We start from the raw sequence: 12,695 nt of genomic DNA on the forward strand, positions 1-12,695 counted from the left end.
TAACTTTCACCGTTCTGATCAAAAGTTTTCACAATTAGCACACATTGGCTATAGTAAACTGCTCCATGGGTAGACACAGACTGAAGAAATGCGAGGAATTCAGACTAAGGCGACAATTGAAATGTTTGTGGGTAGAGCAACAATACAAGACAATGTCGGCAACCGAGAGAGAGAAATTTGCCAGACGACCAAAACCGGCACGCTTTTTGAATAACCTTATACAATAAATAGTGACAGTGTTATTGTATTATATACAATATGATTATACAATATATTGTACCTTGTAAGAATGACTTAGAAATTTCTGTAATAAATATTATCAATCTCCCGAGTGGAAGATTGTCATTGGAAAGAAGAAACTGAAATCAAGCAACTGAGTTTAAGGAATGCATGTCAGTAAACTTTTTCTTTTGATGAAACATCTTACCTGATTCGTGTAGTGAATGTACCTAGTTATATCATAAATACTGTCACAAAGTTTGGAGTGGCGCTGTAGGCATCTGGAGTAGCACAATGCTGCTATCTGTGTATAAAGCGGAAGATGCATGCAGTGTGTGTTTGACTATTCATGACCTACGTTGATATTGCACTGAGTTCTGATGGAGTGGGGCGATTACGAAAATCGTGTAGCAGTAATTGCACTACACAAGGTCGGGAAGACAGCAGGTGAGATTTTCAACCTCCTGAAACCCTACAAATCAGCAAGAGATTCGTGTATCGCGCCATATAGCGATACACCAAGACAGAAAAGGCAGCTGACCGCACAAAGAGTGGCAGACCACGAACGGTACGAACCCCACAGGCCCAGAAAGCAGTCGCAGCAAGAATTCGAAGAAATCATGTTCCAACACAAAGTGTGATGGCTGCTGAGATGAACATCAGCAGAAATTCCATGTCTCGTGTGCTCAGGAGTGACCTACATCTACGGGCGTATAAGAGGCGGACTGGTCACTTTCTGACCCAAACATTAATGTCGCAGAGGGTCCTTGAATCAAAGAGACTGTTGAGGCGTTACGCCAACAATCTGCAGAGAAAGATTCTGTTCACTGACGAAAAGATGTTCACAATTGAGTAGGCCTACAACACCGAAAATGACCTTGTGTATGCCACGTCATCTACTGCAGCAGCTCCAAGGATTCAGAGGGCACATCATCCTGCCTCAGTGATGGTTTGGTGGAGAGTGAGCTACTCAGGCACAACCCAGCTGCATTTTTGCGAAAAAGGTGTTAAAACATCTGCCAAGGTGTACCAGGACACAGTGCTAACATCTCTAGTGAAACCACTGTCTGCTACCATGTTCCCTGGAGAAAGATGGACCTTCCAATAGGATTCCGCTCCAAGCCACAAAGCAAAAAAAAAAAAAAAAAAAACAGGAGTAGCTGGCACGGAACGTCCCCGACTCCATTTCTAGCGCTGATTGGCCTTCTAGCAGCCCGGCTCTTAACCCGTTGGACTACAAACTTTGCGCAGTCTTGCCGTTTATGGCAGACCACTGCCTGCATCCATCTGTCGACAGTCTGAAACAATCCTTGACCCGAGCAGTGAACAATGTTCCCATAGACGTGGTGCGTAATACCATTAACCAGTGGCCGGACAGACTTCGTGCCTGCATCAATGCCAAGGGGGGACATTTCGAAAAATGATTCATGCGTCAGGCGTACAACATATCAATGTAAAACATGACCAAAATAAATTGCCTTGGTGTTTATACTCTCTGTGTTATTCACATTCAAACTTGTGACAGTATTTATGATATAACTAGGTAAAATCTGCATGTAATATTGTTCATTAATCCATGTTATCCGATTTATTTCCTTTCCTTCGTTCAGTATAACTGCAGAGTGAAGATACATAGGTTATAAACGCTTGAACAGTGTTAATGTGTTTATGTTCAAAATATTACTATCCGTAGTCGAATCAATGCATTGAAGAACTCCCATGAAAAATGGGTCGTTGTGAAGTTAAATTAATTTTGTCTGATAAGAATGTTTAAAGCGAGAGAAAGAAATGGCCAGTGTTTGGCTTGCGACAATTTTATGTCTACTTCAATTGTAAATCTTACCAAGAAGTCACTGTAAGTCTAGTTTACGATGTGTATTACGACTTAATTATTATGCATTTTCAGTGTACTGTTGATTTATGACCCCTTCACCGAGTTACGGAATTTTAGTTCGCTTTTGTGTGTAAGCCCTATCACTAGGGACACAGTTTTGTTTTATTTGCTTAAGAGTTTACTCACCCGAATCAGTTTACTTCTTTTCCATTTAATGAAAAAAAAGTAACATCTATTAATATTTTGTGCGAATACCTGAACTAAATTTGGAATGGGTGGGTGGGGGAAGAAGTTACGAAAGAAGAAAAATCCTTTAGTATTTTAGAACTCAGTTATATGAACATTTTCATTATTTAATGTATGGCATGACTTACAGTGATGAATAATGATGTGAATTTTATATATATATATAATATGCGCTATAAGGTGTTTTCAAAACAGCACTTACAATGTTTGGGAGGTGATTCTTCACACTAAGACAAAAAGTATAGACCAATTTGGGTGCACAAATGCTTCCTTTCTGAGTTATAGGCTGCCGAAAACACACACAAAAAAATAAAGTTTAAAGATCCATAGCTCCAAAACTATAGGAGCTACCGTAGTCGGGTCAAGACTTCACTTAGGCGCGCTATCCAAAAATACATGTTTCAGAATCCTAAGGTACTCACGCAACAACTTTTATAGAGAGAGTTTGGCTACGGGCATATAATTTGAAGTACTCACCAACTACCTCTGTAAAAATTGTTTCGGAAGCACCGCAGGATTCTGAAACATGGATATTTGGATAGAGCATATACTAGTTCCTAAATAAAGTCTTGACTACGGTAAGCCCCATAGTATTGGAGCTATTGACCTTTCTATTATTATTATTATTATTATTATTATTATTATTATTATTATTATTATTATTATTATGTTTTCTGCAGCCTATAACTCCGAAAGGAAGCATTTGTGCACCCAGGTTGTGGTCTGTACTTTTCGTCTTATCTTGGTGTGAGGAATCGCCTCGCACCGAAACGTCGGTGTTGTTTCGAAACACCCTTATATATATTAATGATCACTCGCATATAATCACAATCCAGTCTGGATGAAAGTTTATCTTAAGGTTTCTCCACAACCATCTATCTTAGACATTATTCTGCAATTTTTCGTGGTTTTAGTGTTGTCAGGGATTGCTTTGTTCGCCGATCATAGTTTCTTGCAGTATGTCCGACCCATTACCACTTCAAGCTATTTATTTTCTCGATTATATCAGTCATCATGGCATCTTCTTAATCCATGTAATTTTACTCTATTCCAATGTTTATAGGGTGATTCGCAGCATACATCTCTTCATGCTTCGTTGTGTAGTCCGCTAATTGCTAGTGTCTGTTCTTAGTGTCTAGCCTAGTGTAAATAAATAAATAAATAAATAAAAGTTGATAATTAAGATACGTTGGCATTAGACTTTCCAATATTAAACTGTTTCTTCCAATTGCATTCGATAAGTTGGTTAATTTCTTTGTTGATGTTAGAATGCATAGAGGTTTCTTGTATAACAAATGCATTTTTAATTTTTCTAGTGCGTTATTGTTAATTTCAATCTTTTTCTAGGGAAGTTGTTAAACATCACTTCTGTCATTAGTTTAACTAAATGTACATATAAAACTTCTATATTACATATATGTATTGTTTGTGTGTTTTTTACTCCTATATGCATTTTGTAGATAACACTAATTAGCACCATATTTAGCCTGCCACAGCAGATGATCACTTCAAGCTTACATCCTTGCAACACTCCCTTGCAACCTTATATCGAGAAGAAAAAATATATATTAGTTTTTTCTTCCCTGTTTTCTTACACTTTTTAGCATGTAGTTCAAACTAGAATTTCTTCCCAACTATCTTAACCACTTTCTAGTTTTAATTCTCTTACATTTCCATCTGCCTTTCTTCTTCATACTTGTTGTTCCACCCATCTAATTTTCTCTTTCTTTAATTGTAAACCACACTAATTGTAAGATTATATACATATATTAGGGATGGCCAAAATTGTCCGGAATCCGGATTTGGAAAAATTCCGATTCCGGAACACAAGTATTACATAGGGCAAAAACGGTAAAACATAATGAGACGCGATTTTTTGCATTCGATTCAGCGTTCGAAAAATAGGATCTATCTCGTTTGTAAAAAGTCAGTCAATTCCGGTTTCAACGTTGATCATTATAGAACAAGAACAGTAATAGACAGCGACAAGCTGTTTTCAACAATCAATTCAGCGTCTGAAGAGAACATATCACCACCATATGCAACGCTCTACCAAAATTGAAAATCTGAAGTAGTTGAAATTTACTAGTACCTCCGGTTTCAGTACTTATTTCCATAGGGCGAAGACGTTTCGAAGGGATTTCGAAAAGCAGTTCCTTGACCAGTGTCAGCGTTCCAATAATGAGTTTCGTCTCGACTTTTACATATCTGTGTAAACCGAAAGTGAGGAACGTCTACGATTTTTTGGTTATTGATCGCATAACGAATAAAACGGAAATAGATAGCGATAACAATTTTTGATAAGGATTCAGTACCGCAAGAATATGTTTCACCTCTGATTTTATTCCTTTATTTCAACAGAAAGTGATAGGCATAAATTAGAACACTTCCGGTTTCAATGGTAAGTTTCAGAGAGCCAAAACAGTAAGAGTTGGCGAGAAATGCATTATTGATACGAAGTCAGCCTGGGGAACAGTTCTATCATTGATTTTATTCCTCTGTTGCATCGTATAGTTATAGATGTACTTCGTCAAGTCTGAGTATTATATTCGCACAGTTTGGAAGGTTACCGTAGTTTTACACTGTGAAATGAAACTCGCTTGCTGATGTTCAAAATTTGGTGACAGATTTCCATATTAGTTGCAGTAATCGACTGACAAATTTCAATAAGCAACAATGGTAGGTCATTTATAACTATTACTTGGATCGTAAGTCGTGTGGCAGGAGCATTACAACTATTCGAGGGAATTCAGGTGCGAAATTAAATTAACCCCTTCACATTTATAGTCTCTGTTTTGCTAAGTCACTGATTGGTCGGCAGTCGCTGTTTTACTCTGTCGTTATTTTAGCAGTCGATGTTTTGTTCGTAAATTGTGTGCATGACAGACATATGGAGACCTCCCGACGGGGATAGAACCCATAAAGATAATATTAAATAAAAAAGCAGCCTTTTCCGTCCCCCCTTCCTCCTCCAAGGAGGGTGAAAGTATAGTCGTTATGTAGTATTTCATACAAGTGCCTTATTTCAAATATGTGATGCGGTCTCAAGTGGACAACGCAGTACAGACACATTTTCTTATCTTCACTTTTAATTGCGGATTTCAATTGTAATTAACAATTAAACGTTTCAGTTGCACTTTTGGTTTCAATTCTTTGGTGATCAATTAAGAATTGACTTTAATTGCAAATGTTATAATTGAATTCAGTTGTAATTGTTGTTAATTGCGAATTACAAATTGAAATCAATTGCAATTGATTTCAATTGATTGATACCCAACACTGCTTGCATGTAATCTAATTGTATTGCAGGTGTTCAATGACCTTGCTCGCGGATCACTGAAACAACGTTAATCTTCTCAAACAGAAGAAACTTCTCAAAGTGCTTATGCCTACTATACGTAGAACAAGAACGGTGAAAGCGAAAAGCTGTTTCCTGCAGTCGATTAAGCGTCTTTCAGAATACATTACTTCACCATCCTTAAGTCTGCTGAAACCAGAATTGATAGAAATCCATTACAAGTTTGGTTTCAGTATGATCTGCATGAATAAAAAAGTGAGAAACTGTTTTATTGGGATCGATTTAGCCTTCTAACTTGTAAGAATAGGATAAACTTTCCTCTTAACTTTATTCAAACAGGAAATGGCAGAAATCAAGAAGTTCTGGCTTGATCACTGTAGAATAAAAACCATAACTGCGAGAAGTTTTGTTCTGCAATCAAGAATATATCCACTCTACTCTAATCCCTCTATTAAAACTGAAAGGGATAAAAATTTCTGCTTCCGGTTTCAGTATTGAAAAATATCACGGCATACAAAGTAAACTCCTTCACGTGGTGTACACATGGCGCTGCTACTTGTTTATTAAATTGATTACATAAAATATAGAGGATGTAGACTGAAATTTCATTATGTAAATCTATTATTAGAAACTAACATCAGCACATTCTATGTATCGTTTTTCTGTTCGTTTCTGCAGACATTTCGTTACATTTATCTTTTTTATGTATTTATCTTTTAGAAATAAAACAGCGATTCATGTATTTTCCTTTAAAAAACTATTATTAATAAAACTATTTTTTTTCTATTTACGTAACTCATTTTGATGAATAGGAACAAAGTTAGCAAGGAATTCAAAATGTTACTCTTTTGTTTTCAAAAGGTTTTATTTCGAGAAAAAAATGAGCAGATGAATATCACATACAATCGCGTAGGTGGTTTTGAATAGATGTAAAGATAATACTGCCGAATACAGTAATTTAATACTTCAAATTGTTTCATGTAACACTGCTTAAAATTACGTAATTCCGAAAACCTACCAAAATTATTGTAACATTATGGAAGGAAAAGAAAGAAATAGTCTTTTATAAATTCCACAAATACTCCATTTTAAGAAATATAGCAATCTTTATCAATGTTTTTCGTGTCTCCGGAACTGTTGGAAATATCAAATTGCTGTAAAAACAAGAATAAGAATTTTTGAAATGATTCCAAAAAATGGAACAAAAGATTGCGATTTTGGCGAAGAATTAGTTTTTGATTCAGGGACCACAAAATTTTTGAACGGACGAGTCGAGTACCATTAAAATACGAACCGAGTTTTCGTATTTTAACAGAATAAGTACATCGTACTGAGTTAAGTGATAGCTAGAATTTGGCTGCACTATATGAATTATAGTTCTCCAGGTATAAGGCCTACAATAAAATTTTTGACTCAGATATATTGGATCTTTTGATTCAAAAACGTTGTAATGTTTGTGTATACTGAGAACCACCTACGTAATTGAGTGTGATGATTATCTCAAGTGTTTTTGTATATATTTTTTTTTTTCAAAAAGAAAAATTTCAAGTTCTTGTAGCTTTGTTTATACTTGTTTGAAATACGTCATATGATGATCGTAGTATTCGACACCAAGGGACATTGGAAGTGAATTACCCAGTCTTACTTGGGTTATTACTGTTATAGCTTCCAAAATTTGATTGTTTTTCGATGTTTGTGATAATGTAGCGTACGTAATTTTTGACATTAAATAACAAATGTAGTATTTTAAGTTTTTGTTTGATATTGTAGAGTACAACACTATTAGTCGGTGGTATTGTAGAGTACAAGATACCCCTTTCGATATGTCTTTTATCTATTAGTTTAAAAGTTGTAAGAGTGTATCAAAATAAATGGTCCATCATGTATTATATACGAAAAAATGTAAGTTAAACAAAAGCTTAACAAATCTAGAAGCAGTTTTCTGAAACTTTTGTCTTCGTGTATGTGCCCACCAAGGGCGCCCATGAGGTTTCCAAGGGGAAGGGGCAAGAAAAAGCGACATTTCAAATGTAGTTTCAAATTTTGCTGTAACTATTCTAAAAATTCTATTGGGTTTTCGATATTCCGAAGTACAATTTCCTCTAGGGGGCGAGCGCCCCACCTTGCCCCCCCCCCTGATGGGCACACTTGGTGCCTACATTCGAAAGCAAACCGGTTATTTTCTTTTAGAAATAACAGAATAGGTTAATCAATCTGAATGCATTTTTATTTTTATTTATTTTAACGCATACAGAATTAAGTCAAAATTGTACTAAACTTTTATATTTCCAAAAGATTTAATGGTGCGAAAGCGCTTGTATCTTCTACATATCTTTAGGATTGTGGAGAATCTGAAATACGAAATTTTCACGACATTCTGTATGTACATTTCCTTTTCTTCTTAATTTATATTATTATTTATATTATTATTATTATTATTATTTCCTATCCTTAAGAAAATCAAAGGTGTAAAATGATTTTTTCCTTTAATTCTTGTATTTAGCTTATGATTTGAATACACATTTTACACGATGATGCTGCGTTTCCTCTTATAACACTTTTGAACCTAAGTCTCTCACAAATATGTGGGATCAATCCTTGGTTGCATATACCTAAAGCGCTTGAGGCAATGCGAACTACGCTCTTCCATGTTAGTATTAAGTACAGGGATTTAATCAAATATTTTTTCTTCATTCCTAAAGAATGGCTGTATTTTCGTTAGCTACATGGATAGGTTACTCTGTGATGTAAGAGTGCCTAATAAAATCATAGTCGGATTAAATTCGTAATCTGAAATGCCAGTTCGTGTTACGCAGATTGAACATAGAGTGGGAGGAAAACAGATTTCTGCACTTTTCACATCAGTCAGTGTTTGAAAACAGAACTTGAATAATATATTCAAAAAGGGAGAAATCCGTGCATTGTCAGATATTGCATTACAGTCGATGTCTCTGACAACGTACTTGACTTATTTGCAATGTATAACTTGGCAAAATCAAACTTATTGATTGACATCTATTTTGGCGGAATGCCATAAACTTCCTTCTGACTCTGCTTTATGGATAATAAGTATGCATGGATGTGACAAATAATTTTAGTGTAAGGTTAGTGTATTCAGTTTGTACAATTTAACTCTATACTTATTTTAGTTTTCTTTTTGTATTACAGGAAGTAGGCAGTATTATTGGCAAAAAAGGAGAAATCGTTAAAAGGTTTCGAGAAGAGGTGAGTAGGCAAATTGTAATCTTGCTGATGGGTTTATCTACACTAATTAGTATATTATATTCAACAAACGGGAATATTGCACTGATATTCAATCTCAGAATTTGATGTAACGGTTGATTCATGTAACAACGGACTACTTCACAGCAGTTTTTTTCCCCTAAGAAATGTGCGTACTCCTTTATATAGGAATGCCATCTTAGTTTACCTTTTGAATTCTATTACTGCCCTGGCCTACCATGGCTGTAGTTCGATAAGAAAGATTTGATCGCTGGCAGATTTGGAATTTATAGCTAAATATACCTTAACAAAACATCATGTATTCAAATACTGGAGTCAGTAACAAGAAATGATTCATTCTCAATCAACTGTTGAATATAGATACAATATTATATTAGTTTATAACGCACCGCAATTTCAGCGTCGCAGGACATCAGGTCGACACTGTGTAGCTTTATGGTGTTTATACTCGTATGATTGCATTATTATTACGTTACAACATTATTAGTTTCATACAAAATATAGTTGCTATTTAATTACCATGAGCTACTACGGCTGTGCTGTTTTGATTCTGAAGTTGTATTAGATTTTTTCTTACGTTTTTTTAATTTATGAAACATTTACTGATGTTTAGGGTCGGTAACAAAATTACGTCTGGTTTATTTTCTGTATTTTAAGATCTGAAACCTTGCGAGATTTTTTTTTAATCAACTGCGATAGAGAGTGAATACGTGTTTCTATAGCACGAAACTATGCTAATAATTTTTATCAATTGGCATTTGATTAGCTTTCTGAAGCCGTACATTTTTTTTTCTTTCCCCTCAACAAACCTTTGCATCAAGCTGATATAACATGCATTGTAGTATAAAGATCGGGAAAGTCGTAAGTTAGTTTTTGGTTTGCGTAACATGACATACATTATTGTTTTGTTTATTTTGTAGAATTTTGTTTGTAAAATATCTTCCAAGAGTATACAACGAATCTTCATGCAATGAGGACGTGGAGAACATAATTTCTAACTAAGAATGCTTCCCAGTTGTAAAATAGGTTTCGCATATTCTGAAAATAAATTTAGATAGTCCTTCCGAAGATGTACAGAGTGAGGCAAAAGTGAATACACCCCTATAAAAGTCGAACGGTATGAGAAATCATAATGTCCTTTGGTATAGGGTGTCTATAGGTAGGGATGCAACTTATGGGAGCTATGGCGACAATGGCGGCCAATTTGGATGCGGGTTATATTTTTCAAATGGGGAGGGGAATCATGTGGCATATAATTTTACACTGCCTTTTTCAGAAGAATACATCTGTGCAATCCGTTTTGCGATATCTTTATTTGTGTAGCAGTTATGATCTGTTAAAGTTTAGGGCACTTGTCAGAGTCGGCATACAGCATATGCTCAATTTGACCTCCATTGTGCTGGATACACAATCGGAGTTTTTTTTTTTTTTTTTTTTTTTGCCAGTCCTGCTGTACACGTCGCAGGATGTGTGTGTCAACAGAGGCACATGCCTCCTCAATATGTCTGCAGAGATGGGCTAGATTGTTGATTTTTACCTCATACACAATTGATTTCAAATGACCCCACAGGTAAAAGTCAAGAGGTGTTAGATTAGAGACCGTAGTGGCCATTCCATAGCACCTCTCCTCCCTATGCAGTGACCTGGAAACTCTTCATCCAGAAACTGTCTGACCTTAGTAGCATAGTAGGGAGGTGCACCGTCCTGTTGGAAGAAGTTGGGAAATCACCCTGCGGGTTCAACAACGTTGGATATACATAACCACGGATTATGTTACGATACCTCTCTCCATTCAAGGTTCCATCAATAAACACCGGACCCACGATTCTTGTGTCCCAAATCCTACACCAAACACTTTTCCACCACCAGCACCTTTACAGGGATCCACCCACGAGGGGTTTGCATCTGACCAGTAACGGTGATTCTGTTTGTTTGCCTAACCTTGCACATAGAAGTTAGCTTCGTCACTGAACAACACTTGCCGCATGGAGTTTGGATTACTGTCACACTGATCCAGAGCCCATTCTGCAAACTGTAACCGGCGAGCAGGGTCATCCTCCGAGAGATGATGTTCCAACTGTAACTTGTACGGGTGCCACTGGTGTGTGTGTGAAACACGCAGGATTGAACCCTGACACCGGATATTGCTGGTAACCAGCACGTACTGCGATGTGGACTTCTCTCAACTGATGCCACAATTGCTATTGCAGTCTCCTCGTCGGTGGCTGTTCCTGCACGTCTACTGCGTGGCTTGTCCGCCAAAGACCCTATTGCACGAAATTTGTTCAATAACTTAAAACTGTCATATGTGAAATGTAATTTCTCTCAGGATGCCGGGCAATGAAGTCAATAGGAATCACTCTGGTACTTCGTCCACCACTCATTAACTCATTGCGGCACGGGAGCCGACGTTATTTTGTACCCCTTGTTGCACGAAAAAAATTTCTTTTGATTTTTTTTAAATTTTCATGAAAATTATACATGTAGACAATTTCAAACACCAAATAAATTTAATTTAGTTTTTCAGTTAATAGTTGGACGGAAAAAGTGAATATCAAAGGTGGTAAGCACAATTTCCCACCGTGCCTGAAAGAGTTAACACAATTTCGGTACGTTCCTCCTGTGTAAATGCCATTGTGGATCACCTGCAACGATAAAGAAAATTGATCACCTCCTTGAGGTCATAACACCTACACGAATAAAGATATTGCAAAACGGATTGCAAAGGTATTCCTCAAAAAAGACAGTGTAAAATAATAAGCCACATGACCCTCTTCCCATTTGAAAAACGTAACCCAAATTCAAGATGGCCGCAGCTGTCGCCATAGCTCCTATAAGTTGCGCTCCCACCTGTAGACACCCCGTATCAAACGACATTGTGATTCCTGACACCGTTCGACTTCTAAAGGGGTGTATCCAGACTTTTGCCTCTCCCTGTAATTTAGTTCAAAGTTTTAATTGCTAATGGGCATAAATAAACATTTGGCTACGGCACAATAACCATTTGAGAAAACTCAGACAATGGTGAAAGTTTTAAGATGAATTCAAATATTTTCAAGTGTATTTAAAGAATCTTGAAGAAAATTTAGCAACATTATACAAACTATAGAAGCTGTCGAAAGGCATTGTAAATCAATGTTGTAAGCAATGCAGTGTTGCAAACCCGGTATGCACTTTATTTTCAAATAACACTACGTCATGTTATTATATATAGAAGATGATTACGTAATGGTGAAAAAGCATGTCTAATACGTAGCAGCGTTGCAAACTGAGTTATTTGAAAAGATTGATTGCTACAGGTTTGATTCACGGATTGCAAAATACACGAAAGCAAGTAATAGACGAAAAAGGACTATTCTAACCTTAAGTACAAAAATACGTACACTGATTCAACAGTGTTTGTCAGAATTTATATTTCAATTGTTCTGTAAAGAATATTACGAACTGAATAGTTTCCAAACTAATATAACATACATTTACCATGTGAAGATATTTCAGACATGAAAACCATACATCATAGTGGACAACATAAAATTTTCATGCATATGCTAACGAGAAAGAGCTCAAAATGATGATGCATACACTATAAACATAATTTTCTGAAATCTTAGGTAGGGTTCAAGATGTAGCTACTACAGGGTGTCTATCGGTCACGAAAAAGTCACGAAATCAGAAAACGGTCATGAAAGTCACGAAATTTAGCTTTTGGGTCACGATTTTTTTTAAACTGTACAAATGTAAGTACAAATTGCAAAATTTTGTTCTGTGAAACGTCAAAATTCACCACCAAAAATGTCTATGGCTGGCTTTAGACGCTACCAAATCGCAAACAAAGTACGTACGTTTCTATCGCAT

General features: G+C 36.2%; 1 protein-coding gene across 11 annotated transcripts in view; it reads left to right on the forward strand.

The window, feature by feature from the left end:
- The window catches only part of mub (poly(rC)-binding protein mub), a 334,826-nt gene that overhangs the window by 206,694 nt on the left and 115,437 nt on the right, over positions 1-12,695 (forward strand). For all 11 annotated transcript variants that reach the window (XM_081748789.1, XM_081748796.1, XM_081748786.1 and 8 more), the window contains one exon: positions 8,766-8,822. In XM_081748789.1, coding sequence (XP_081604915.1) covers positions 8,766-8,822 — 57 coding nt within the window. The remainder of the gene's footprint in view (positions 1-8,765; positions 8,823-12,695) is intronic.

Source organism: Thermobia domestica, chromosome 2 (genome assembly GCF_964235325.1).
Source record: "Thermobia domestica chromosome 2, izTheDome1.hap1.1, whole genome shotgun sequence".
Taxonomy (NCBI): domain Eukaryota; kingdom Metazoa; phylum Arthropoda; class Insecta; order Zygentoma; family Lepismatidae; genus Thermobia; species Thermobia domestica.